General features: G+C 56.0%; 11 protein-coding genes across 11 annotated transcripts; 7 read left to right on the plus strand and 4 right to left on the minus strand.

The window, feature by feature from the left end:
• Positions 1–577: 577 nt before the first annotated feature.
• On the minus strand, positions 578–2,579 carry BKA78DRAFT_259374 (fungal-specific transcription factor domain-containing protein; the record flags this gene model as incomplete). Its single annotated transcript, XM_066885366.1, has 2 exons — positions 578–2,436; positions 2,486–2,579. 2 exons carry the CDS (start codon positions 2,577–2,579, stop codon positions 578–580), a joined length of 1,953 nt encoding a protein of 650 aa, XP_066738603.1.
• Positions 2,580–4,050: 1,471 nt separating this feature from the next.
• Positions 4,051–5,170, plus strand: BKA78DRAFT_60843 (uncharacterized protein). Its single transcript, XM_066893454.1, has 2 exons — positions 4,051–4,634; positions 4,784–5,170. The coding sequence occupies exons 1-2, from the start codon at positions 4,191–4,193 to the stop codon at positions 5,033–5,035; spliced, it is 696 nt and encodes a 231-aa protein (XP_066738604.1). The 5' UTR covers positions 4,051–4,190; the 3' UTR covers positions 5,036–5,170.
• Positions 5,171–5,669: 499 nt separating this feature from the next.
• BKA78DRAFT_300387 (uncharacterized protein) lies at positions 5,670–8,289 on the plus strand (the record flags this gene model as incomplete). Its single annotated transcript, XM_066887190.1, has 2 exons — positions 5,670–5,936; positions 5,986–8,289. The coding sequence occupies 2 exons, from the start codon at positions 5,670–5,672 to the stop codon at positions 8,287–8,289; spliced, it is 2,571 nt and encodes an 856-aa protein (XP_066738605.1).
• Positions 8,290–9,891: 1,602 nt separating this feature from the next.
• BKA78DRAFT_300388 (uncharacterized protein) lies at positions 9,892–10,374 on the plus strand (the record flags this gene model as incomplete). Its single annotated transcript, XM_066887191.1, has 1 exon — positions 9,892–10,374. The coding sequence occupies one exon, from the start codon at positions 9,892–9,894 to the stop codon at positions 10,372–10,374; it is 483 nt and encodes a 160-aa protein (XP_066738606.1).
• A 1,918-nt stretch (positions 10,375–12,292) lies between these two features.
• Positions 12,293–12,788, plus strand: BKA78DRAFT_357538 (uncharacterized protein; the record flags this gene model as incomplete). The annotated part of the gene is made up of 2 exons (XM_066892236.1): positions 12,293–12,469; positions 12,528–12,788. The coding sequence occupies 2 exons, from the start codon at positions 12,293–12,295 to the stop codon at positions 12,786–12,788; spliced, it is 438 nt and encodes a 145-aa protein (XP_066738607.1).
• Positions 12,789–13,828: 1,040 nt separating this feature from the next.
• Positions 13,829–15,895, plus strand: BKA78DRAFT_357539 (P-loop containing nucleoside triphosphate hydrolase protein; the record flags this gene model as incomplete). Its single annotated transcript, XM_066892237.1, has 2 exons — positions 13,829–13,880; positions 13,935–15,895. 2 exons carry the CDS (start codon positions 13,829–13,831, stop codon positions 15,893–15,895), a joined length of 2,013 nt encoding a protein of 670 aa, XP_066738608.1.
• Positions 15,896–16,706: 811 nt separating this feature from the next.
• BKA78DRAFT_327945 (mitochondrial 37S ribosomal protein mS42) lies at positions 16,707–18,330 on the minus strand. The gene is made up of 4 exons (XM_066889564.1): positions 18,242–18,330; positions 18,007–18,184; positions 17,815–17,942; positions 16,707–17,732 (listed from the first exon to the last, which is right to left on the minus strand). Exons 1-4 carry the CDS (start codon positions 18,299–18,301, stop codon positions 17,136–17,138), a joined length of 963 nt encoding a protein of 320 aa, XP_066738609.1. The 5' UTR covers positions 18,302–18,330; the 3' UTR covers positions 16,707–17,135.
• Positions 18,331–18,925: 595 nt separating this feature from the next.
• Positions 18,926–20,488, plus strand: BKA78DRAFT_300392 (uncharacterized protein; the record flags this gene model as incomplete). Its single annotated transcript, XM_066887192.1, has 1 exon — positions 18,926–20,488. One exon carries the CDS (start codon positions 18,926–18,928, stop codon positions 20,486–20,488), a length of 1,563 nt encoding a protein of 520 aa, XP_066738610.1.
• A 387-nt stretch (positions 20,489–20,875) lies between these two features.
• On the minus strand, positions 20,876–21,493 carry BKA78DRAFT_230876 (uncharacterized protein; the record flags this gene model as incomplete). The annotated part of the gene is made up of 1 exon (XM_066883769.1): positions 20,876–21,493. A coding segment is annotated over one exon (618 nt), but the record flags the coding sequence as incomplete, so codon positions are not given.
• A 502-nt stretch (positions 21,494–21,995) lies between these two features.
• Positions 21,996–23,255, plus strand: BKA78DRAFT_259128 (putative actin-binding protein ABP140; the record flags this gene model as incomplete). The annotated part of the gene is made up of 2 exons (XM_066885341.1): positions 21,996–22,908; positions 23,008–23,255. 2 exons carry the CDS (start codon positions 21,996–21,998, stop codon positions 23,253–23,255), a joined length of 1,161 nt encoding a protein of 386 aa, XP_066738612.1.
• A 1,142-nt stretch (positions 23,256–24,397) lies between these two features.
• Positions 24,398–26,173, minus strand: BKA78DRAFT_259641 (major facilitator superfamily domain-containing protein; the record flags this gene model as incomplete). Its single annotated transcript, XM_066885389.1, has 3 exons — positions 24,398–25,385; positions 25,432–25,823; positions 25,874–26,173. 3 exons carry the CDS (start codon positions 26,171–26,173, stop codon positions 24,398–24,400), a joined length of 1,680 nt encoding a protein of 559 aa, XP_066738613.1.
• Positions 26,174–26,433: the final 260 nt, after the last annotated feature.

Consider the following 26,433-nt stretch of genomic DNA (forward strand, 5'->3'; position numbering starts at 1 on the left):
TGATTTGTACGTCTTGATTGCTGAGCTCCAGTTGCGGAGCGCCATGCCGTTGGGCTATCTGGGCCGCGTAGTCGTCTATTCCAACACGCAGGCCTCTACTGTACACTATGCGAGCGAGATTGCCCCATTTCCCCCGCTCCACCTTTGCCCTGCCACCATGTCCGACCGCAAAGGGGGCCGCCAATCGGCACCCAAAGTCCCATCCGTGCCGTCAACGTCATAAGAAATCATTCGAGAAGGAAGCTCGGAGCATGATCGACGCGCTTTTCGCTTCTGTCCAAAATGTCTCGTCCAAAAACACCGTGGTCCCTATGCTGGCTGCTGCCATCTAGAACGCCGGGAAAGAAGAAGCAGAAAAAGTCCGACAGAAAAAGCGAATGGTGGGGAGATGAGAAATTACAAAACGTGGGTATATAGCATGTCCGATTATGTGCACGTGAAAAGGAAATCAGAGAAGTGTTGCCGTCATCCAGGTATGTCAGGGGGTTTCGGCCGTCTCATCGTTGAAGCTTTGACGCCTGCCTTTCCGCGGAGGAGCGACAAGAGAGACCAGGATGCGCAAGAGACAAAAAGACTTTTAGATCAACAAAAAGTCCCAGCCCTTTTGCCGCATCACGTCCCGCCAGTGGACGTTCTCCTCGTCGCCCGTCGCGAGATTGGCGTCGTTGATGGCCCAAACGTCCTTGAGGAGCTCCTTAATCTGGCCAAACGAGCCGAACTTTGCTTCCTCACCCATGAGCTCGGCGCGTTCGGCGAACATGGTCCGGAAGCCTGACCCCTCGAGCGAATGCGAACCCGCAATGAGAAGGGGCCAGACGAGGGACTTGTCGAGGCCGTCAGCGCCAGTGGGAATGAAGCTCATGACCGTCGTCAGCTCGTCGACCAACTTCATAGCCGTGGGCTGTCGTCTGTTGAAACCGGGCACCATACTGCAGAGGAGGATGCGCGTAGCGATGCGGAAGACGGCCGTGATGTTGTTTCGCAGCTGCGCCGGTTTGATGGCTCCAGACGACGAGTAGCAGTTGCCGACGGGCCCGGCGGCTTGTTCAGTCAGCGTGATTTGCTTTCCGACCAGAGTAATGTGCGAGCACAAGGTGCTGTCGTCCATGCCCGTCTTGATGGACTCGAGACAGGCAATCTCCGAAATCAAGTACATGATTTGGTCCTCACAGCCCATGAGCTCGGCAAGACCGGTAGAGGCACCGGCCAACATCTTTTGGCGGTAGGCATCTGCCAGCATTGGTGATCTGCCGAGCATCGTCGCACCGAGAATGTCGATCCATGCAACAAGGCTCACGTTGAAAGGGACCTGTGCAGTGGGGTTGCCGTTCATCGCTACCAGCGAGTTGGCGAGGTCCAGGCGCTCAATCAACTTGGTTGCACCCTCAAAGTGGTCGTACCAGGGAATGTCTTGCAAGCCGTCGTCAGGAATGCCCACGGAACACTGAAATAGAATCACTGCCAGTTGCGCCTCGAGAGTTTGAGCGTAGTCGGCGTCCCTTGCGAGAGACTCACACAGCTCTGTAATGGTCAAGAGGCGGTGGTGGATGATGGACTGGTTGATATTCTGCTCTTCGTCGGCGTCCTTGGCAACCTGTGTTGCCTTCATGTGCTGTGCAGCAATGCTGAGGCAGCAGTGCAAAAAGGGCTTGTTTGACTCGAGATTGGGGAAAATCAACTCTGCGCGTGCAGAACCGTACTGAGTCACCTCGAGAATAGGGAAAATTCGCGGCACTACTTTGTCGATGAAGTGGTTCAGCAGAGGCTGATCAGCTTCGTCGACTTGGATGACGGCTTGGTACGAGGGCATCACTGGACCATGCGTAAACTCGAGAAAGTTCATGTCCAAAGGCTCATCGAAGAAGTCTTGTTGCTGCTCAAAGTAGTCCTGTTGGACCCAGTTCTCGGGTGCCAACGAACTGCCAACAGAAGGTGGTTGGAAAGCGCTGAAGCTCGAAATGGTCGAGTCGCGCCTTGTGGGGACGTCGTTGATGAAGGTTTGGCACTCGGTCTTGATGTCGATTTCGTAAGGGGCGAATCCTGGGTAAGGCGGACAGGAAGGCTCGTAGGGAGGCAGTGCCATGCCCATGTTGTACATTTGAGGCGGCGACATGTTGTTGAAGTCGGAGAGTTGAGAGTCGACAGAGGCGGCTCGCGTCTTGGACATGGAATCGGAGAAGCCATCAGAGGTGGGGACGGAATTGCACAAGCTGGGAGGGCTTTGAGTGTTGATGGGCACGGCGTGATACGTCTTTTCGGTGAGCTTGGTGCGCTTGATGATGTTCTTGATCTTTTCCTTTTGGGCGAGGCGCTCTTCTTGGTTGCTCCACCACATGGGCCTCTTGTACTGGCACTGAAGACCAAGATTCTTGCAAGCTTTGCAGCCAGGCTTGACCTCGTCACACTTTTTTCTCCGCAGACGGCAAGTGAAGCATCCTGGGTAGAGTCAGTGATTGCTCGAGTCATGTGAGAGTGGAGTGCTCACCTGTCCGCGACCTCTTGTGAGATCTGTTTGAGGATTTCTTGGCCCCGGCTTGGGCCGAGGACGACGAGGTGGATTTGGTAGCTGGTCCAGCCATGTTTGCGGCGGGTTTCGAGGACGACCGAACAGCGGAGGCGGAAGACATGGGGGGCAGAAAGTACTGAGGTGTTTATATCAAGCGATAAACAACGCGACGATGCGCAAATGCGCTAATGCACAGCGGGAGGGATCCGTAAGGGACAGTATGGGGGTTCTATTAAATTAATGATGGTAAAAACCAAAGTCTGACCAGCGGACTTTGGGGGGAGGGATAAGGAGCAGAGAAAGTGGGCAAATTAATTGCAGTCTGGCTGTCTACGGAGCCGAAGAGTGAGTGGGAGAGTAGCTTATATGGTCAAAAGACTGCTAATAGCGACATATCTATTCTTAGGGGTGGAGCTGGGTTGGTGATGGTGGAGGGCGAGGGCTTGCGGCAATTGGCCGTGGGGGGGAGTGGATGGTTGCTCATCACAGGTGCCGGGATGAATGCATGCATGCATTGCACAAGGACACGCTTTGGCTAGCCAATATGTGGCCCCCGACGGATGTTATCGACAGGCGATCTTGGACCCCGGGGAGATGCAGCCCTGGTCGGGAGCTACAGGGGGCGGAAGAGGAGCGCAAAGCGGCATAGTGGCTCAGTGAAGCTGCCTCTTTGGGGTGGATGCTGTGAGGGTCATGGTAGGCGGTTGGCCGATGGCGGACGCACCCATGCTGATGGGAGTCACGACGTGGGCTGCACGACGGCATGACTGGCGGAGGAGACGTCACAGTCCAAGCAGGAGGGCGTGTTTTTCTTCAGTGCGACGTGAGGCAGAGTGTGATGGCCAGTCGCAGTATGGCACAAGTGTGACCTTGCAACGAGTTCGGCCGTGGCGGTGGATCCGGAAAGCTGAGGCGAGCTGGATGCTGGAGGAGAGGCTGGAGGCTGGAGTAGTCGGTGGGCCTTGACCAGAGAGTTGGGAACGGTATTGATGTGTGTGTCTTGTCGACGGCACAGCACAAGCAGTCAGGCGTTGACGTCCAGTCGAGCGAGAAAGGGTTCGCTGTCTGGTCCCTGCTCGACGCCAATGGCGCAAGAGCAACGGGCGACGATAAGTGCCCTTAATTAGCACAGACAAGTGACCTAATTTGGTCCATCTCTTCCCTGTCGCCGACTCCAACGCTCCCACTCCATCCTGGCCGTCTGATTGGTTCGCCTGCAAATTCCCATGAGTGCCCGGCTGACCTCTCGTCGTCCACGTCGAGCACCAAACACGTCCCCACCTGATTCAGCCGCCCATCTCTCGCGACCCATTGGTTCGCTGCTCGACTCCAGATCAATCCAATTCTTTCGTTCCGTGCCGTCAACCTCCACACTTCTCTCTCTCTGTCAAGATGCCGATCCATTCTCTCAGAGACCGTTGAAAATCACCACCTCGGTTTCGGAGCATATGCGTCCCGGCCTGCCTGCGTCAGTGATTCAACGTGGGTCCAGAGAGACAAGTCAATCTCCGCTGCAGCTACCCCGAACCATTGCTTTTTCGCCAACCCATCAATCCCCCCCAACCCCCCATCCTGCCTGCCTGTCTGCTGCCGTGGCATGACTGGAACCTCGACCTGCCATGTTCGAGCCAAGCATGCGCACGACACGAGAGACTGACTGACTGGATTCACCTCCACGTCGACCATGTGCCAGGACGCACAACAGCTTGCTCCTCCCCCCTCCGAACAATGCTCATGTCGTCGCACCGGGTCGCCCACACTCACGCCCTCCGCATCGCGCCCTCAGTCATGTGAGGACGAGGTGGCCTGCTCGAGGCCGCCCGGCCAAACGAGGAAGACGTGTACGCCGCAGCAAAGGAGCGGTCTGCTCGGCATGGACCCGACGACTTGGTCTTGCTGCAAGACGTCGCTCGTGGAGAGAGAAAAAGGAGGCCAAGTCGTCACTGCGGGAATTGCTGCAGTGACACGAGGACGCGAGATTCGACGACGACGAGAGCTGTGTGGCTTGCCGAAGCCCATCTGGATTGCTTTTGGCCTCCGCGTCGGGGACTCGGTTGCGCACGGGTGCATGCATTTGGGGCATTGGACCTTGCCGCACTATTGTACGCCATCTCCGCTTTTGCTACAGGTACGGATGCGGGCAGCTGGCTCGTCACTCAACCCGCAACGCGATTCTCGCCTGCCCCTGTGCCTCAGTCTTGCTTTTGCCCCGGTTCTTGGGAGCAAGTGGACCTGATTGCTGCTCGCTTCAAGGCCATCATCACTCATGGCGACCAGGTGAGCATTGACAGCAGCTTGTCGTCTGTCGATCGACCATCGGGATCCGCAGCCAGAGCACACCTTGACGGGAGCTTGGACGGATCTGCCGAGTACCTAGTGCCGTCCATTGTTGACCGCATTCCATTGTCGCTGCATTCCAATTGTCCACTTCAGCAGGTACAAGACCCAGCCAGCCCACACCGACTGGTGCGCGCGGCCCACGTTGTCTTCAATTGCCTGCCTCCTGGAATCCCAAATGTCGGTGCCTGAGTGTGGCCCTCGCAGCTCGACCTGACGAGACTTCTCAATGTGGTCGGGTGATACGACGAGAGAGTGCACACTGCATGTACATGGCTGTACGCTATCTGTACCTCAGTCCCGTCGGCACCGTGACACGAGGGGCGCAAATGGCACAAAACGGCAAAGCCGTGGCTTGTTGGGCTGCACGTTGGTCGAGTCTGTGGTGCCGAAGCGAGCTTATCTCGCGCACTTATGGCGGCTTGCAGGACCTCAGCAACGAATGAGGCACGCCGTCCGGGATGTGCGAATGGCTGCCCTATGTAAGCGCCGACGAGACGGGCCAAACGCACGCGTCCATGGCCAGGTCGCCCTGCGGATTGGATACTATGAGAAATGCTACCGTGAGGACTCTGTTACCAATTCATGCTGGTGCTGGCTGCCATTGCACACCGCGTTCCCGTCTGCCACCTCCCCTCTCGTTCCGTTTCGTATGCTAAAAAGACGCTGGTCGCGCTGCTCGCCCGGGACGATGGCCTTTGCTCCGTCTCCCCTCCCCTTCTGCTTTTCGTCACCCCATGTAGATCGGCGCTGACGACTGTGCCTCATTGAATATTCCTGTCCTGAGCGTTGGATTGCCAACCTGCGCCGTGGCGCCGCATCCTTCATGTTGACTGGCCATGGTAAGTCACGGGGATTTTTCTCTGCACCCGCGCCTCCCCCTGACGTGAGCAACGTGCAGGAGGTACAAACACCCACAACGCCCTTGGAGTCTGGCGTTGAAATGTTCCAACGTGGCAAACTGCAGCCTTTCTTCACCATGCGGTCAGAAAAACCAAGACCCGTCTCCGAGGCCACCGAGATTTTCGACACCGAGTTCGAAGATGACTCGAGCGAGTTTGAGGAAGAGGAGCAAAAATATGGCTACGAATCGGTAAGAATCACGCTGCATTGGTAGGCACTCAACACTGACTTGTTGCCAGAGCGAAAGCAGAAAGAGCCAAACCACAATTTCGACTTATGATGAAGTGCCCACACCGCACTCGCATAGACAGACCTTCTTTGATGTTTCCCAACAAGAATGCAAAATGGTCGAGGGTCCCCGCGGACCGCATCTCTTCCGCTCCTCGCTCTCGTCGGCAGAATTCAACTACGAATATGCGCTTCAAATGTCGCCTTTACTGCCGAGAAACTCGGTGCCCAGGGCAGAGACTGCCTTTCGAGCAGAGCCCGCATTCCGCTCCGAGACTGCCTTTCGCACTGTTCCGGCTCAGCAACCATCCTTCTCGTCCTGCGACGCTTGGGCTGCGGAAGAGCAAGAACACGAAGACCCCGATGATGTGCGGTTTTGGAGCGCACAACAGGTTGCGTCGTGGATGTACAGTCTAGGATTCGAGGAGTCTGTTGTCGAAAAGTTTGAAAAGCACGACATTACAGGCGCGGTTCTGCTCGATATGCAATTTGAAGACCTGAAGGAGCTCGAAATCTCATCCTTTGGCAAGAGACATCAGCTGTGGAACCACATTGACGCGCTCAGGGGCAATGAAGGTCGCATCAGCCCAGTACCTACGCCCTTTCAAGATGCTGATCGCCCCTGCACCAACCTCACGAGATCCCGGAGCACGAGAGAAAAGTCAGGGCCGCTCGAGAGGTCAAGATCGCGCGCCTACCGCAACGACTGCGACGACAACGACGGCGGCATGACCCCAATCAGCCCTGGAGGCCACAAGAAGCGCAGAGGCCGGAAACACCGACAAGCCAGCGACGATGTCATTACCCCTGCCGAGTCTGTTTCAATTGTCGCCATCGAGCAACTCCTCCCAAAGCCGCACAAGTGTGCCAAGGGAGAACGATGCCACAAGTGGCGAAAGCAGCAGAGGTTGTTTCAACGTATTCAAGAAGAGCACGGCTTTCCCATATCTCCTGAAAAGGGGGGTCAAATATTCATTGCTGGCGACCCTGGCAATTCTGGGACTGCAAGCAAGGTCGTCGACAACGTATACCGCCCGCAGTCTGATGCTCTTCCATCAGTCGTGGCATCCTCCGATCTCCTTGGCCCAGGTCAACTGCCCGACATTTCATATCCCCTGCAAGAAGAGGCGCTGCGCGGTGTACAGTCACGCGACCCTCAGGAAAATGTCAAGCAGTTTCTCAACTTTCAACACGTCGAGGCGCCACAGATGCAGCAACTCCACGAGGAGCAACCCACCACACCCCCTTACGAGATGTTTCCTCCTATGCACTTTCCTGAGCACTCGGCTGGAGCGCATGCCAACTTGAAAAACCTCCCCAGGTTAAACATACCGCGCTCCGCATCCGCTCAGCCGTACGCGCAATCGCAGCAGATCCACCCGGCCGAGTACATTAGCACCATGTCTCCATGCCGCTCCGCCACCAACGCCTCGCCTGGTATCTACAGGTTCGGCACACCAGCGTCGGAGATGGATGTTCCTGTGACCGCTGTTCAAATGGGACCAATCCCACGCGATGTGAGCCAATCGGTGCCGCCGAGCATGCAGTACCGTGACCCAATCCAGCGCTCCGCCTCGCGGCCGGTCGACTGGCGGAGGCCTTCGTACACGCTGCCAGTGGTGAATGAGGGCGAAGTCCTGAGCCCCCAGTCCGAGGACTCGGTCACACTTCACGACAATGCGTCGGGACGGACACTTGCGACCAGCAATCACAAGCCGTCGCTCGACTCGTCAGCCGACTCAATCAAGGAGTTCAAGACCAACCTGTTGGCTCAGGCGGCGCAGGCTCAAGGCAACAACACCAACAGCAATTTGCCGGGCGTCAACCACGCCGGGTGGATGAAGAAGCGCCGCACCAAGCTGCTCCGGCACGAGTGGCAAGAGCACCACTTCCGCCTCACAGGCACGCGGTTGGCCATGCACGCCAACGAGCTGCCGTCAACCCGAGCTCTCGACACGATCGACGTCGACGAGTATGCCGTGGGCTGCTCGAGCCTCGCCTCCAACAAGTTGGCAGCCAAGCTCAAGGGCCTCAAGCTCGCCTCGTCCAAGAACGGCGGCGACGGCTCCTCGGCCCCCGGCAACAACGCCTTCACATTCCAACTCGTGCCGACGGGCCCCAGCAGCAGTGGCGAGGGCGGCGAGCAGCAGCGTGGTAGCGCCATGCGCCGGGCAGTTGCCGGCGGCAAGACGCACCACTTTGCGGTCAAGACGCGTGACGAGCGGATTGATTGGATGAGGGAACTCATGCTGGCAAAGGCGCTCAAGGCCAAGGGCGAAGGGTACGAGGTCGAGGTCAACGGCAACGCCATCTGAGCTCAGCCGTGATCTGCCATGCTAAGCGCCGGATGGGTTGGTTGGTAGGGTGGCTGGGGTAGCTCTGCTACGCCTCACGATCACCATGCCTTGTCGACAATAATCCTCACCGATAGTGGTTGTAGCCGACCAACTCATTTCCCCGTCGCTGTCGAGGTTGCCCCTTTTGATCAGTCTCCACACTCCCCACTCTTCCGCCACTCGATACTCTCCTTTCTCAATCTTTCCTCTCTGTCCCACACGGTCCACAATCTCCTTACAAGCTCTTGGCTCATTTCTCTACGTTCCTCCTTTTACTTGCAAGCACAATCACTCGTCTGCCGGACGGCACTGGTACGGCTGCTCTATACCCTCTTAGCATGTGACGTTGTTTTTCCGTTTTTCCCATTCTTTCCCTTTATCAGTTTGAGACCCGCCACTTACGACTTTACGCCACGAAATATACGACCCAATTCTTTACCACTCATACCATGACAACCAACCTCACTATTACCCAGCGCCTCTGCTCTGCTTGCCAACAATGTAAGCGAGCGAGCGAGCGCCTCTTCTCGCTACGTCTTTTTCCTTTCTGTTTGTTTCAACGGCCATACCAACCACCACCATCACCGCACAGATACATGTTGTCCTCCCTTTTCTCGTCCTTCATCATCACAACAGTAATTAGCATCGTTACATGGGGGGAAGGATTCAAGGCAAAGGGCAAGCAAGCATGCATGCAGGCAGGGGCAAAGGGAAAGAACAAAAATGGATGCGAGGTGTTTGTTGATGCCTCCTTGGCTGTCTGGCGCCGGCACGTGCCCCCGTAAGGTCGACGGCGTCGTTTTTCTTTCTCTCCTTTTTTGCTTCTTTCTTTCGAGGGGTGGGGGGTGGGAAGAGATGGGGGTAGGCTGGCGTCCGTGTCTCTTGATGAGAAGCGCACTCAGCGCAAGGGAGAGGGCATTGGTAGGTGGGTGGGTGGGGCTTGTTGGTGGCCGTATCTAGATATGTAGTCCCCCCGGTTAGCTGGAGGAATTGATTGTTGCACCAATCCATCTACGGTTCATATTGTTCTGTGAGGCTCTCCTGGCCAATGCTGCCATGCTGCCAACGGGTTGGCGAAGGCCAGATCATGAATAGTGGTCGAAAACGGTGGAAGTGTATGGCGCGGCGCGTCGCCAGAAGCGACGAAAGGGTTCAGGGACGAGAGGATTCCATAGCAGCGGTCGGGACGAGGGCTCATAACCTTAAGCAGGTCATGTCGGTTGGTTGTTCTACCATGGAGGACGCGCGCCAGAAGACGCACCTAACCACTACTGCTGCCAATGGCATCCTAGGTGACTGCGCCGGGACCAGCGCGCCCAGACCTCCACCTCCATCAACGGTTTCGAGGAGTTGTTGTTGTCCATACAGCGCGCGGCCCTCTCTGTCTACCACAATTTCGAAGAAGCCACTCGCTCCATACCACGTTTCCTGCCAACACGCCACCAACGACCGCGCAATTGCGCAAGGCGGCAGCGAACTATAAATGAACGGCGTGGACTCGAACATGTCTCTTGAATACTCCAAGCAAAAGACCTTCCCCTCCCGTTCCGTTCTTGCAATCGCAGAGTCAAAGCAACAACAATGGACACAATGGACACTGTCAAACTCAGAAATGTCGACTGTATTTCTGACGAGTGGATCCAAGGTCTGATCAAACACATCTATAAAGAGCGTACCGGTGACAAAAACGGTATTAGAGTGGAGTACGCACAACAAAAGCGCTGCGGACCTCAACTAAAGAAGCTCGCTAATAGCCATTATTGTAGGGGCGCGTCTCTCAAGCCGGACGAGTCGGTAAACTGGCTCGAAATTCAGGCCCTTATACAGACTGAGGCGAGCAAACCGAAAAACAAATGCCAATATGTGTACATCTTCATCAAAAATCTGGAAAGAGAGGTCCACCAAGACTTTCCGCGGTGGGAATCCGATATTTTTTCTTGGACACTGTGTAAAGAAAGAGACTTGATGGGGGACGACGAGATCAGCGCGTTTGGACTCCGGCGTCTGAAAAGAGGCTTGACGGGGGAAGAGACCGGGGTGTCTAAACGCCAGAGAAAAGAATAGCTGGTGGAGATACATGCGTTGTTTGTGACGTGTCTCTTGATGAGAAGGGTTTTGAGTGCGAGGGAGAGTGGATTGGAGGGTGGGCCTTTTGGCCATCCCTAAATGGTCAGGTTGGAGGCGGACATGGACACAAATGGATTTGTTGTGATGACGCAAATGAGGCCTTTCTCTTTCCTTCTTCTTGTTTGCCTAGTTCCCCGTGTCTACTCGAACCACCCGCTCGCCCGCCTCGACGCTCTGTGCGGTTGTTAGCAAGCGTTGAAGATACCTGATTGGGGATGCGCCAGACGAGTGCGCCTTCTCAAGCCTTTGAATGTACCTCAACCGGCTTCCATTTTTCCAGCAGAGCTCCCTGGTCTTTCGGGACTACGCAAGTCCCACGGTCTCCAACGTGCCCACCCATCATCGCCTTCCTCCCGACCGGCGTCGGAAATCAACGCATCTCATGGGCCCAGGGTGGAACTTGAGCTTGGTAAAAGAGCTTACTTAGTTGTGAATTTGGGATGGGTACCTGCAGCAGCAGTGCATCCGCTTTTACTCTAAGATGCAAATGCAGTGGGTGAGTAGTGCGGCGGTCTCTGCCAAGTAAGCAGGACCAGGGAGGCAGCTTGGACAGGGAAGGGGCCTTCGGGATTTCGACGCGTATTCGCACTGGTGTAAATGAAGGACGCGGAAAGCGCCCAAATAGTTTCGAAGTTCAGTTCAGGGCTTTTGGTCTGTTTGAACCCTCCGAACTTCTTGATTTGCGGCAGAGCATGTATTAGCAAAGTCCAAATTCCGACGCGTCCGTTAGTGAAGCAAAACCTGCCAGGTACGCCGCCGCGGTCAAGGATGTGTGCTCAAAGGGCATGAGGAAACCACATCCTCACCTCTGCATACAACATGATTCCAAAACGACCACACTAACTGCGCCATTGTCCAGTTTTTCCGCCATCACGGTCGTCGCTATGAACACAATTCTTACAAAATGGCAATTCGATCCGCACCCAAGCATCCGCACGCACCGCTCATCTCATCTCACAACCCCAGCGGCCAGGGCAGCCACGTTCCAATAAGGTTATTTAGGTATGAGCCACTTTGCTCAAAAAACGCAGCAACCAGCAATCGAAAGGCGAATTAAAAGCCTAAGGACTCCTAGTAGCCTTTTCGCCCGCGCGCCCGCTAACTTCTTCAAGAGGGCGGGCAGATCGAATTGGTACTTTTTAAAACCGGAAATTTGGTGATTGGCCTTTCTACGAATTTTGCCTTCGCGCTTCGCTTGCCCTCAGTGATGGGTCTCCGTCGACCGACTGGCTGCAGTAGTAGATGCAATGGCAATCCGTCGCTATGTGGTAGTTGCGACGCAATACACCCCGCTGTAAGCAGCGTTGGAGTCGGTGGTGGTGGCTGTGGGTTGAAGTGTTAGGTCTTTGATCCACTTGCACTGTGCTCACATGCGGTAAAGTACTAGGTGTGGTATCAGTTAACAGCGCAGTCTCAGCGCGACTGATCATCAGAGCACACGATGCAGTAATGTTTGCGAAGCTGGTTTTTCTTCCCAATTAATGTCGTGCAATGCTGGCCCACGCGTAGCTTCATTAGTTTGAGCCTCCTCACCTCTCGCTGCGCTGCCGAATCCGAAATCCTTAAAATGCACACTTACCCGGAGTCCGCAAAAGCTGTCGCCAGCCAGCGCCCGCTGTAAGTAAGCATGTGGAGAAAGTTTTGTACCTACGCTTTGACAGATTTCGGGGCTTTTGGCGCTTGTAGCGCAGCAGGTCGGAACTCGGTGGATGCAGTAGGGGGCAACACGGCTATTGCTTGTGATTTGGCAAAGGCGGATTGTATAAAGAAGCAGTCTCGGAACGGACGGTCGTGAGGTGGCAAGGCACCTAATCAGGATCAAAATACCCTCGAGAAAACATACGCTCTTTCGAAGATGAAGGTCACTCTTTTCATTAGCTTCTTCGCACCCCTCGTCGCAGTCGCTGCTCCGCAAGCCGCCAACGTTGGCACAAGCGACAAGCTGTCGAGACCCAAACCAGACAACAGCCACAACAAAGACGCATGCGCGGGCATCATCGGCTTTTCCAAAGTGTCGTTCACTGGCAAAAAGGTGCGACAGTACCCGCTTTCCCATCTCAAACGCTGCTGACAACAGCACCACCCCTCAGCCGCACGACCACCCTCTCCCGAAAGACAAGCGCGTCTATCCGGAAATTTGCGAAGTCATATGCGCCCAACAAGGTTGCAAGAGTGGCTTGGGGAACAACTGTCAAACCATCATTTGCGACTTGTACGATGGTTCTTGCGGCTTTTCGGGCACCAAATTCGATGATGCTGTCAAGCCGGATGCGGATAGCGGCGACTACAAGTTTTACAAGCCTACTTGCACGTTTACGCCTCCAAAGGGAGGTTGTGCTGATTATTGTTAACCATCTTTCTGCGGATGATGGAAGGGTGTTTGGCGGATGGCGGAGAGGCTAAGTTCTGTAACCCATTTTGGTCTCGTTTTCACATACGCGACGCGTTGGAATCGAGACAAAGACTTGTCACAGACCGTTAGCTGCGCCACGTTGTCGGCAATCAATCACTTCATGTCTCTCTGAGAATGAGGCGCGTGATCGCTCCCGTGAGGTACCTCGGCGGCTAGCTGTCCTTCGCTCCATCACGTCCAATCATTGGATATCGAGGAGATCAACCTCGTTGCCGCATGCCACGAGGCGACATTGTCAAAGAAGCACAGACGTTGTCTCGGAATGTCGAGAGACCTCGTGGTGCCAAGACAACCCACAACGCGGTTGAACGGCTCGGCCTGGCCGACTTGGAGATGCAGTGACCGCCGTCGGGCTCTTGGGGCTGTTGATGCTTGCGGCACAGCATAACGAGAAAGGAGTGTGAAAGGAGGTATCGGCGGCTTGGCGACGAGTTTGAATTGATCATCGTGGTTCCAACAGTCTGGTTTAGGTCTCCATAGTTGCTTTGCCGCTTCGTGCCACCAGGATGATTGAGGGAGCCTGGAGCGCGGAGATGAAGACTTGATTTGATGACTCTGTCGTCGGATGATGGTCACGATTGACGATGACGACAAGGTCGGAACGGTTTCCACTGCAGACGTGGGGGTGGCACGAGCTTGAGACTGGGGGTGGATCTTGTCGAGAGGATCAGCTGGAGAAAGGACCAAATTTTTCCGTTTTGGATGAGGCTGCGTTGAAGTTGAGACGGCGCGTGTTCGGATGATTTGGTTGGTGCCAGGGAGGCGTTGGTGGGTGGTGCGCCAAGACTCGTTTACGCGCTCAGCTCGAGAGAGCGCGACGCGTTGGCGTATCCCAGCTCCACGCTCCTGCCCATCCATCTTCACCCACGCAGCTCCCCACCACACCTTCCGTATCCACCTCACCCACCAACGCGACTCAACACCAACGACTTCCCAATCCGCCACCATCGCAGCTACTGGTCCAAGACGTCGCACGCCATGGCTGCCTCGGTTCTAGGGAAGCGCACGCGCTCCTCTCCCAGATCAGCAGGTAAGCCTAAATTTTGCTCGAGTAAACACGCGTCGCGACTCACTCTTTGAGCAGCTCAGAAGGAAGCCAACGCACAACAGCCGAATGTGCGCACGACACGGCGCTCGCAGTTCGTCATTTTTGACACGAGCGAAAAAGAGAACCCTTTTTTCACGCCCAAAAAGCAAAACTCTGCCCCCAAGGCCGCAGAACTCAAGGAAGACAAGGAAGACGCGCGGCCAGTGAAGAGAACGCGCTCAACCACTACTACGCCCGCGAAGCATGGAATTTCGGAAAGCAGGGTTGCACTGTCGCCCGCAAAAATCAATGCCCACTTTAAGGAGTCCAAATCGACAGTCAGCACGGACGCCAAAAAGCAGACCGCGACTCCCTCCACGCCCCGTCGTCGAGATGCTCTCGCCAACAAAGTCGCCGTTACCCCTCGGCACCGCGTGCTTGTCGCCGGAAAGCCATTGACGCCCCGAACGCCGCGCACACCCACAACTCCCAAATCCACAGCGCCGACAGTCTACAACGATGCTCGACAACTCTTTACCCGCGGATCACAGCCGGGCCGACTGATTGGACGCGAGGAAGAGAGAAAGGAGCTCCGCGAGTTTGTTTCGAAGCGCGCTGAGCTCAAGACGTCCGGTTGCCTGTACATTTCTGGACCTCCTGGAACCGGCAAAAGTGCCCTCGTCAACGAAGTTGGCCAAGAGTTGGAGGCGGACGGAGACGTCAAGCGCGCCTACATCAACTGCATGAGCATCAAGAGTGCCGGAGACTTGTATCTCAAGCTTCTGGAAGAAATTGGCGAGGATGAAGAGGTTTTTGAGGGCGCGGAGAAGGACACACTGCAGGAAATCCTATTCCGTCGCGACACTTCGTACGTCTTCACCCTGGACGAAGTCGACTACCTCCTGGAGCTGGATCTGGAGCTCCTGTACAACGTCTTCGAATGGTCGATGCAGCCCAAGTCTAGCCTTGTGCTGTTGGGAATCGCCAACGCTTTGGATTTCACCGACCGCTTTCTCCCGCGCCTCAAGTCTCGAGGACTGAAGCCGCGTCTCCTTCCATTCATGCCGTATACCGCACCGCAAATTGCTTCCGTCATCTCGTCAAAGCTCAAAGACCTCATGCCCTCTGTCACCACGGGACCAGCGGATTTTGTTCCTTTTGTACACCCCACGGCCATCACGTTCCTCGCCAAAAAAGTCGCAGCTCAGACGGGTGACTTGCGCAAAGCCTTTGACATTTGCCGGCGCGTCATTGACGTGATTGAAGGCGAAGCTCGCGACAAACTCGCAAAAGCTGCTGCTGCCGCCGCCGAAGACCTCCCCTCGACTACGGCCAGCCCATCAAAGACTCCTCTCATCGAGAACATCAACCTCTCCTCACCGCCGAACCGCTCTCCCGCGAAACCGCTTCACTCACTTTCAACCATGACGCCCGAGACAGCGCCACGCGCCACAATCGCACACATGGCGCGCGTCACGGCCGCCGTGTTCAGCAACGGCACGAACCAACGCCTCAAGACGCTCAACCTGCAACAGAAGGCCGTCCTCTGCGCGCTCGCAGCACTTGAAAAGTCACTGCGTGAAAAGGCCGCAGCAGCCGTCGCTGACGCCGCGACGCCCTCGAGGCACACCACCGCCGTCGCACCCACCGTCAAGCACATCTACTCGGCCTACGCCGCGCTCTGCAAGCACGACAACGTCCTCGCGCCACTCACATCGACCGAATTCGCCGACGTCTTGGGAAGCCTGGAAACCCTCTCGCTCGTCACGCCCGTCGAGGCGTCAGGAAAATCAGCATCAACCACAAGTGGCGGTTCCTTTAGCTTCGCGGCACCGGGTACACCGAGTCGCCGCGGACGAGGCGGACGGGGCGGCGGTGGGTTCAGCGCGGCGACGGTGGTCGAGGAGCGTCGTGTTGCTGGCTGCGTCGCGCCGAAAGAGTTGAAGGAGCTGTTGGCGACGGGCGGACCTGGCGCAGGTGTCTTGACGAGGTTGCTTGAGGGCGAGGGTTTGTTGTAGCGTGGAGAAGATGGGTTGCAGCACACTATCTTGTACAAAATCGTGGAGCGTTCTTTTTTCTCCTGCATCTGGTGGCTACTGTATCTGCGTTGGATTCAGGGGTCAAGGAAGACGTTTGTGTTTGATATAGAGCCGGTGGTGAAGGTGTTTGGGGCCCGTCTCCTTTTTGTCTTCCCCTTTCAGTTTTCAGACTCGGCATTTACGCTGCGATAGACTGCGTTCTGCTTTGATTTCTCGGCAGCAAAGCACAGCATGGCGTTGCAAGACGGCACTGGCAGCGGAGCAATGCATTCACACACAGATGGCATGGAAACCTTCCCCTATCAACCTTCTTTAGCATAGCGCGGCGTCTGAGATACCAATCAATCACTCAATCAAGTCAAATAAACCTAATCCAGCCGCTATCTGCCATGTCCCTTCATCCTATCCCAAAGCGATTCTGTACTCTCTGGAATCAAGGCACAGGAAGACGCCCACCTGCCGGAAGCATTGGCTACGAGGCGCTTGTAGTTGATGCCTGGAGAAGTTTCGACTTCGCTTCTACGGTTCTCAACGCCGCTACGTATGCTCTGTCAGAGACTGGTCAAGGGAGCTGTTCGAACAGGGAAGTACCGGTAGACTAGTGGGTAGCTGAGGTTGGACGGGTGGCCGTTAGAGTTCTGGGAGGGTAGTGCCTTGCATATGGCTTTTGTTGTCTTGGTCAAATTTTTGGTGGCGATTGTTGTCCATCCCATCCCATTCGAGGATTGTGCCACTCCCAGGTTCCGACAAAACACGGCGCCAGAGCAAGTGCAGTGTGCCTTAGGCTCCCGCTCGATCAGGTTCTCTCTACTACTGATTTCAGTGAAAAAGATTCATGCTGCGCCCCTGGAGCATGCTATTCGACAGGTCACCAGTAAATTGACAAGTGCAGAATGGAAATGCAGTCGGGTGCGTTGGCTTTGGCACACTTTAGTCTGACTTTGGCTGTTGCAAACGCATGGGCGGGCTCCGGACTAGGAGGGACAAATGGGAAAGTGGGGAAAATTTGAAGCGCTTTGGTTTGCGGACCTGGCTTCGGAGGACGCCAAAATCTACGGAGCCCTTTATACAGTTGGATTGCTTTTGAGTTCTTCTCTTTTTGCCGCCCTTCCGAGTCTCTAGGCCTACACATGCGCAGGCACTTCTACTTCTCCTTATCGTATTTTACAGATTCCTTTCCTGCAATATCTCGCGACACCACCGTGTCCAACAAGTCCAACTACGACCACGAAGTAGAGTTGCTTCCCGTGACATGCCTCGGAGCGTCTTTGCTGATGCTAGCCCAGTCAATGTGATCCCACCATGTCGCCAGATAACGCGCCTTGCCGCCGATACCGTGGGTCGGCAGCCATGCGTGTTCCCACGTGTTGACGCATAATGAGGGAATGATGTCGGCACCGCCGGGGGCGCGCGTGGCCTGCTTCCTGCCCTCGAAGCTGTGCTGGCCCATCGCGCCTACGTTGTTCTGCACCTCGGTATGCTGCTCGCCGCCGGGTACCTGCTTGGCCCTGGCCTCTTGTCCCGCCTTCGTCACATCGCTCGCGCTGTCAATATTCTCATTTGTCATGTTGACGGATTGCCGGCGCCAGTGCGCGTCGGAGAGCGGCGAGCCCGCGAGATACGTTGCGAGGATCTTCCAGCCTGGCGGACCGCCGTCGGTGGGTCGGTGCCAGACTAACCAGACGAAGCCAGGTCCGAACATGTGGAAAGCCGTGGCCAGCATCTCTTTCCGCAGGTTGTCGATGCTGCCGAACGACCGGGTGATTGACTCGACGAGGTGGTCATCCATTTGGGGGGTTTCCGGTTTTTCGGGGAGCTGAGAGCCGGTGAGCATGGGGCATCGCTCTGCGGAGACTTTCCATGTCTTCCCAGTACATTTTGGACTTTGGGGAACATACAAGCGTATTGAAGAAGAAATGGTTGTTGAAGACGGCCGAGGCAAAGTTGAAGATGGCTGCTTCGGCCGGGTTACGCGCAGTCAGGACGACAATGTCCTTTGCTTCCTTGTTGTCGAGGTGTGCATTGCCTTTGCGAATTGGTCGTTACTATCCAAGCTCCAAGATTGCTGCCGCGACGTTGTCCTTTCGTACCTTTGATCAACTTATTGAGCCGCCCTGTCAGGAGATCCATGTTGTCCGTCCAAGCAGTCTTGAATCCTTGGGCCGACATGAGAGTGCCAATGCCATTTTCCTCAAATTTCTTTTGGTGGTTGAGCAGGGCGGGAGGTGTGAGGACGCCACGGCGCTGCGAGACTTGCGAGGTGCGCTGCTGCGGACAAGTTAGCAGACAGACAGGAAGGTCAATTGGATGGCAGGTAAGGCTGACGGAGCAACGCGCCGCAGTGCGCAGCGGATTCAGTTGACGTGGGAGTCGTGCTGGTATCATGGCTGGTTGTGGTGGTGTCGATGAGCGGACTGGCTGGAAATCTTGCCGTCCACTGAGATGATGCACCTGCGGAGGGTCCGTGCGCTTCTCGTCGGCGACAGGGACGCGCTGGACCAACCGTCAACTCAACTCCCCACGACTCTCAGTTTCACGCCCATGTCGCAGCGCCAAACCAGAGCCACCCGAACGTCAAAGAGTCATTGTTCATCCCGCTGCGACTGACGTCTGTTGGCCCTATGACCCGTATCTGCCGCCTCGCCCTGAGACTCTCTCGCCCGTTGACGCCTGCTGTCTTGCATCATGAGGCTGCCAGCATGCGCTTCCTACGCAGCCATTGAGGAACAAGTGGTTTATTTCTTTCTTTATAATGATTCCGATCATGTCCATGTCGTGCCCCCACGTCAGTTGACCGCCCAGAATCTTTTTATATTGTACCCACTGCTTTGCTGCACTTAAGCGCCCATCACGTGTAGCGTCAACAGTGCAGCTGCATCAATCGACTACCTCCTCTACAGACCAATTTCCTCCTTTGTAGTTACATCCCTTCTCTTGTGTTATTCTTCTTGTGCTGGTCACCCATTTTCCAAGTCCTACCGTTCCTTACCGCAATCTACCGACAATCGCATGGCGCCTCCGTCCAGTTTCCAGAAGCTGTCGCTCGTCTGCTTGGCCTCTGCAACCGTCCCGGCGGCTAACGCTCTGTCCGTCGCCATTGATGCTGCGTACAGCGTTGGTCTGCTACGACGAGCAGACGTCGAGACGTGCGGTGGAGACAGCTCCCTCTCACAATGTGGGAGCAATTTCCCCGACGACTTTTGCTGCCCGGCGAAGACGCATTGTTTGGGTTTCAACGACGACGAAGGATCCAAGGGAAGCTCGACGACGGTGATATGCTGCCCTGATGGACAGGCTTGCAACCTTATCCGGCCGATTACCTGCGATATTTCCCAGCAGAATGCGACTCTACATCCTTCTAATGCGGTTCATACCACCAACCTCACGGCCACCCTCACTCAGTGTGGTTCAAAATGCTGCCCGCAAGGTTACGAGTGCAACGACAACCTCCTGTGCTCTATTCCGGGATCTTCCAGCTCCAGTTCCTCCTCAGGCTCCAGTAGCTCAGCATCAGCCTCTGCCACCGCTACGGCCACATTGTCCTCTGCGACACCGAGCAGTACGGCAGTAGCATCCGCATCATCAACCACAACGGCAGCCGCCTCTACGACTCCAGGAAAAGAAGGGAAACATTCGAACACCGGAGCTATTGTAGGCGGTGTAGTCGGCGGCGTCGCAGCCTTGGTTCTATTGCTAGTCTTGGCAATTTGGTGTGCCAAAAGGAGAAGCACACCCAAGAAGCCTCGCTACAGCGGCGATTTTGGCCCTGTCTCGCGTACCGTCAGCGACCCCATCTACCACCCGCAGATGAGCTCGCGGACCGACTTCTTACGTCGCGACGCTGGCAGCTCCGGCAACGCAAGCATAGACCAAACGCTGCTGGGCTCGCCCTTCTCGCCGAAAAGCAAGAACACTTTGGACCGCAACAACACAGTCAACTCTAACACCTCACGCGGTGCGTATGGTTACACGCGTCCAAACCCCTCGCCCAAGAAATCCTACGGAAGCCTTCTACGAGGGCCTGGTGGCGGCATGGCAGCCACGAACCCAGGCGGTGGAGCTCGCTATTACGCCCCCAGCGAAGGCATGCAGACGACCACGACGAGCAATCCATTCACGATAGGCTTGGCCAGTGATGATAGCTCCTCCGTGTACACGCCAACACCGCTGCCACGCAGCCTGCGAATCAGCAACGCCAAAGGCAAGGAGCCTGCGCGGTCCAACATTTCAACAGGCGCGCGCAAGCCGCTGAACCCAACACGCATCCTCAATCCTACCGATGAGCAGGGCGCATACCACTCTGGCCAGCCGAAGCCCTCTACAGAGACCATCGACGTCCTTATGCCAGCAGCCGGAAACAGTAACGCCAACGGCCATCTCGCACCGCCACCTCGATTCGGTGGTCGCACGGGGCTAGGTGGCGATGGCCGCACCATGACGTCCGACACAACATTCACTGGCTTAATGGGGCACGCGGGCTTCGGGCGCGACTCGCAAGAAAACGTACGCTCTGCCAGTCGAGAAGACGACAGGGCGTGGGGTAAGGGCCAACCAGGAGGCGCCTTTGTGTGAGTAAATGGTGCGAAACATACTGTCTTTTTTGAAGCATTTTTAGCCAGGTGTTGGGGATATTATGATGGCATGGACGGTCATTTACAGGCGCATTTGTCTATTGTCTGGTACGATAGTTTTCTAGATTTTGGCCCTTTCTTTTGTCGACACATCACCCTCTCTAGATGAGTGTTCTACTTCTGTTAATTCTGCCCATAGTTGGCTATTCGACTTCATGTCCAAAATCTCAGTATGCTCATTACGACCCGCCCTGGACTTATTATTGCTCATGATATGTATCCTCTAAACCGTCTATTGTCAACCGTCATGCTTTCGGCTCTATTGAAAATGCACTATTCTCCCTCCAGATGCTCGCTCAGTCTGTCATGTTCAAGCTTGAGGCGGACCCAATAGCTTCGCGACCCGCTGTTCAAACGCTTCAATCATCAGACCGGCCACCTTGGGCGTCACCGCCGCACTCATGGCGCTGTAGAGCGGATTCGCAAAGGCAAACTCGATCGAAAGCGTGACTTGTGTCTGATTCCCCGCATCAGCCAACGGCGTGACGGTCCACCGCGTGTTCAGCGACTTGAGCAAGCGCGCGTCCTCTTGCGCACTGCTCTTGGCCTTTGCAGCGGCATCCTCAGCCTCTTCAGGCAACAAGTGGTGCGCAATCTGCTCCTTGGGCAACTCGGTCTTGGAACTCCCGCTGACAGCCTCGACGATGCGCTCGGGCACGCAGTAGACGCGGCTCTGGAAGCTTTCGCTGATGCCCTGCCAGCCAACAACGAGCGTCGCGTGGTGCGGCCACTGCTTTTTCAATACGGCGTCGGGGGCCGACCACTTGGTGACGGTGCTGGCGCTGCAGAAGGGCAGGAATGAGCTGTAAGACGAGACGTCGGCGATGATGCTGTAGATCGGGCCCGGCGCGTAGGGCAGCGTGCGCGTCGCGCTGTAGGTCTGCAGTGTGGCCGACGAGGACGAGGCGCCGAATGGGTTGGGAAGGTCCGGAAGGAAGGTTCGCCGTGCTTGTGGTGGGCTGGAGGCGCCGCAGGTTGAGAGGAAGGGCGCGATGATGCGGTGATGCTGCTGAGCGAGGTTTGGGCGCAGCGCCGATTGGAGCAGCGGCGTGGTTCTTGCAAGGACCTTCATGGTGGTGTTGTTTTGGAGAAGACGAATTGGATTGAAGAAAGGAAAGGAAGAGGCCGCCGTCAGCTATTCTTCATGTTCGTGGTGGTCTGCGAGAGTGTCCAATCGCAGCCGAGGGAATGCGAATGTTGAGGAGGAAATAAATCATCGACTCGAGTGATGCAAATGTAGTCCGACTCGTATCACGACGCCTTTCCTCTGCAGTCCTAGCGCCGTCGATAAGGGCTCGAGATTTTCCAACAATCCCAGACCCTGTCGATACTCACCACTATTTTTCCTCGCGCGACCATTTCGCTCATTCCACCAAAACATGTCCGACACCCAAGAGCCAGTCCAAGAACCCACGGGCAAGACGCCCCGGAGCCAGCTCTCCAAGGGCATGGAACACATTCGCTACGCCGTCACCGTCGACCCTGCCGCCCAACAGCCCTCAACATACGGCGTGCCGGGCTCCATTCAACCAGTCCGCAAGCCAGCATCGTCGCGGTCGCACGACCCAAGCAACAACGAGAAGCGCAGCGACCCGTTCCAATTTGGGTCGCGATACCTGGAGGAGGGCGACGACATATTCGAGTTCAACGCGTGGGACCACGTGGAGACGGACGACACGTACAAGGAGTTTGCGGCGACGCAGTACGCGCACCAGCGCGAAAATCCCGTGTCCGACTTTGATAAGACGCGCTTCAACGGCGATCCGGCCAAGTGGTGGAATCTTTTCTACAAGAACAACACCAACAACTTTTTCAAGAACCGCAAGTGGCTGTTCCAGGAGTTTCCCGCCCTTAAGGCTCTGACGGCCGCCGACGCGAAGCCCGCCCTGGTGCTGGAGACGGGTGCCGGCGCTGGCAACACGGCCTTCCCCGTGCTGCAACTCAACGAGAACCCGCACTTCAAGATCCACGCGTGCGATTTTTCTAAAAAGGCCGTCGAGGTCATTCGCGCTAACGAGCTGTACGACAATGGCAAGACGATTCAGGCGGACGTGTGGGATGTGGCAGGCGAGGGCGAGCAGAGCCTCCCTCCAGGCATCGAGGAAGGCAGCGTGGACCTGGTCATGATGATTTTCATCTTTTCAGCACTGTCGCCATCACAGTGGGCACAGGCCGTGCGTAACATTTACCGTGTGCTCAAGCCCGGCGGCAAGGTTTGCTTCCGCGACTACGGCCGCGGCGACTTGGCGCAGGTGCGCTTCAAAAAGGGGCGGTATCTGGACGAGAACTTTTATGTCCGAGGCGATGGCACGCGGGTCTACTTTTTCGAAAAGGACGAGCTGGAGAGGGTATGGGGCGGTGGTCTCGCCACGCCAGACACCAAGGAGAAGACGGAAGCCACAGCAGAAGAGGATGATGTCGCGGCCAAGTTGGACGCCGTCGACCTGAACAAGAATGGAGGCGCCGATGCTCCGCAAAACCCGTCCGCCTTCACCCACGCGGCCACGGCCGACGTGCCCGCCTTTGAAATCGAGTCCATTGGCGTCGACCGCCGCATGCTGGTCAACCGCCAGCGCCGCCTCAAGATGTACCGCTGCTGGATGCAGGCCATCTTCCGCAAGCCGGGCGGAGACCGCTCTGGCGAGGAGTCGTCGCAACAGCCCGAAAGCCAAGAGAAGGGGGAGCAGGAGAAAACCGAATCTTCGTAGAGACGTGACCACTTCTCCTCTAGATGCTTATGATGCACCCTTTTCTTTTGCCTTTCATGGCTCGCCATCGAGCCAAGGATTTTGCATTCCGGCCCTGGATCGCCATCATTTCGTGTCTGCATCTTCATATACCCCGTTTTTTGCATATCGAAGGCACCGTAGAAGAAAGAGGGTATCGTGAAGAATCTCGGTTCATTTCGTATCCAAGGGCTGTCATAAGGCCATCCAAAAGCAGAGAAAACGAATGTCGATGACAAGAATCCTGGTCGCAGCCAGGGAAACAGGCCGTGCCGCTGGAGTGTCCAGCGCTCTCGAGTTGGTTAATGGAACATGAAACTCCCCTCGTGTCCCTTGCACACACATGTCAACGTCACGCAACCTGCCCCATATGAAGGGTCCAAGCAGTGCGCAGACGAAGAAATGTCCGATGTCCAGGTCATCTCGCGAAGAAGAGGTACATCGCATGCGGACGAGCACTGAGTAGGTCATGGGAGAGCAAGCCAAAAGCTTTGCGTAAATATTGGCGTTGCACCGGTTTGGATTGGGGCCGCAGGCTTGCGTGCTCGCTCTGAGAGGCAGGCAGCCTACCGTATATGTTGGAAAAAAAGACGAGCTAGATCATGTAGTCCTCCTACAGACGGAGCTTGGGAGCTTTCCCCTAGTCGGCGTGTCTTGGCAGATGTCTAGAAGTGTGCGTAGAATTCGATGGTATTGTGGGGAGCCCACCGTTGTTCCTTGTTCCTTCCAGGGGATGTGGAGGAGTTGCTACTGTTTCGTGTGCATATAGGCCTTGTGTGGTCGAAGTGAACCAGATGTGCTGTGGGTTGCTCTATCTCTTCGTTGCTGTGTTTTATGAAATCAAACCATCTCCAACGCAGCCCACATGCATGGTCTGATGCCTCTGCGTATTGTAAATGGAACGTCAGTAGTGAGGCTTAGAGCCAAAAGGTTTCACAGTATACGGAGAGCATCCAAATAACCCAAGAGGCAAGCGTATGCTAGGTGCGTCCAAATGTCAAAGCGTCAGAAGACTTCTGGATGAGAACTCGTAGAGGGACACCTATAAAGAGTACTTGAGCCTTCCTTCATTGTATTGGAGTTGGAGTTACTGCGATTCTAATCAAGGCTCACACGGACCGCATCTACGCTGCGGCTCTCGCCTTCGTCTCAACCCTCAGCAGCATCCACGCCGCGCCAGCAACTACCCACAACGCAGCCGCAACCCAAACCGGAGCTCCAGCCCCATCGCCACTGACAAACGCACTCACGACAGCTGCAACAAAGCCAAACAACTTGCCCGCGCCCCCGACCACGCCCAACGCCGTCCCCCTGACCGGCGCCGCAAACGCCTCGGCCGTGTACGCAACCAGCAGACTAAGTGCCGCATTTTGGAAGAACGCAGCGACGCAGCTGAACGCGACGACACCACCAAGCGAGCGCGCGGCACCGGCGTAGACGAAGAGAAAGACGCCGGCAAGGGCGCTTGCAAGAGCGGCGACGCGGCGACGGCCCAGCGGACGCGTCTCGATGAGGAGACCGGCGGCGAGCGGCCCAGGGAGAGCGCAGAGGGCTTGGAACATATAGATTTTGTAAGTCCAGGCGTTGGCGGCGGCGAAGTCTTGCGCAACGGTGAGAGAGCGCGCAGCAAGCAAGTAGCGCGAGATGAAGGCGTCGAAAAGGGGGAGCGCGAGGCCTAGCAAGACAGATATGGCGACCAGGAGCAACGTCGTGCTGCGCGCGTTGTGCTCGGGCGCGAGCAGCGCTTTCACCCAGGTGGGTGTGAAGGCATGCAGGCTCTGCTGCAGGGCGACGAAGCCGCCCGTCTCGGGGACTTCGCGCGCGCTGTCTTCGAGGTCTTCTTCGATCTTGCGCAGATGCGTCATGTTGAGCCACGTGCGCTTGCCGCTGTAGACGGCGAGGCTGCGGACGGTTTTGACGACTTCGGCGTCGCGGCCTTGCGCGAGCAAGTATTTGGGCGTTTCGTGCAAGTGGCAGCAGAAGCGCAGGAGGCAGAGGAAGAGCGTTATCGTGCCAAGGGTCCACCATGTGTAGCGCCAGCCCATGTTCATCACGTAGTGGCAGCGGCGTTCAGTGGCATTGGCAGGGCAGGCGAATTGCGTCATGAGTGGTCTGTCAAGTCAGCAGGTTGTAAGAGCCCAAACGGACGAGAGCTTACAAGGCAAAGGCGGCCGCAAGCAGTTTTCCAAGAGCCGAAAAGACGCCCTGCATGGTGAGGAGGTACTGATGCGAGGAGGGCAGAATCTCCACGAGGATGGCAGCACCAATGGACTGGTTTCCTCCGGCCGCAATACCCATGAAGAAGGATACGACGCAAAGACCAGAAAATGCGGGCATGCCAGCACCGACAAGCCCAGCAAAGCCCATGATAACCAGCGTAAGGTTGAAGAGGTTCTTCCTCCCAATGAAGTCGGTCATCATTGGAAGTACGAATGCACCGAGGGTCAGACCGACGTACTGGCTGACGGCCAGGTACGTGTTGTGCTCAGCATAAAATGTGGCTTCATGCTTGATGGCTGGTTGAACAAAGGAAAATGATGACATCCAGAACTGGTTATTGTGAGCAAATGTAAGTTGACTTGAAATAGGGGCTGCCGTACGCTGTCAAGAAACCATCCCAGCCCAGTGACAAGTGCGAGGGACCATTGGTATCTGCCCATGCCAATGTCGAGAAGCGCTTCGTTGAGAAGCTGGGATTTGGCATTGTAGACGGGACTTCCACCTGGCAAGGCCGTCTCCAGATTAATTGCTGCGCCGTAAATGTTTCTGTACTGCTCATTCGGCCTTTCCACGCTGGATGTCTCGACGTGAGTATCTGTCAAAACGCTTGGAGGGCGCGCATCTTCTTCAAAACCTAGTATAAGGTCCTCTCTCGGTCGAGGATTTTCCTTCTCGGACATGACGGAGTTTGGAATCGTGGTTGGAGATCCGAAAATGGGAAGGATTTCCGGTCGAGGCGATTTAGGACTCCGGTGGATTGACATGAGAACATCTTCGCGACTGAACTCCTTCTTATACAGTTCTTATCTGTATTTCTGCAACCATTCAACCGGAATCTTTGCATCACGCGAAGAAATCTTTTCTCAACTTGCGCATATGCTCAAGTCCGAGCTGCGGCGGTGGGTAAACCCGAGATCTCCGCTCTCATGCCATACTCTTT

Source organism: Phyllosticta capitalensis (assembly GCF_038381095.1).
Source record: "Phyllosticta capitalensis strain CBS 128856 chromosome Unknown BKA78scaffold_13, whole genome shotgun sequence".
NCBI classification, from domain to species: Eukaryota; Fungi; Ascomycota; class Dothideomycetes; order Botryosphaeriales; family Phyllostictaceae; genus Phyllosticta; species Phyllosticta capitalensis.

What these genes read in the sequence shown, in the direction of transcription:
- BKA78DRAFT_60843 (XM_066893454.1), top strand. Translation starts at nt 4,191, where the DNA reads ATGTGCCAGGACGCACAACAGCTTGCTCCTCCCCCCTCCGAACAATGC. An exon ending in CATCTCCGCTTTTGCTACAG is followed by an intron (nt 4,635 to 4,783) that starts GTACGGATGCGG and finishes CATGGCGACCAG; the next exon opens with GTGAGCATTGACAGCAGCTT.
- BKA78DRAFT_327945 (XM_066889564.1), bottom strand. Translation starts at nt 18,301, where the DNA reads ATGATACCAGCACGACTCCCACGTCAACTGAATCCGCTGCGCACTGCG. An exon ending in GCACTGCGGCGCGTTGCTCC is followed by an intron (nt 18,185 to 18,241) that starts GTCAGCCTTACC and finishes ACTTGTCCGCAG; the next exon opens with CAGCGCACCTCGCAAGTCTC. An exon ending in GCTCAATAAGTTGATCAAAG is followed by an intron (nt 17,943 to 18,006) that starts GTACGAAAGGAC and finishes CAATTCGCAAAG; the next exon opens with GCAATGCACACCTCGACAAC.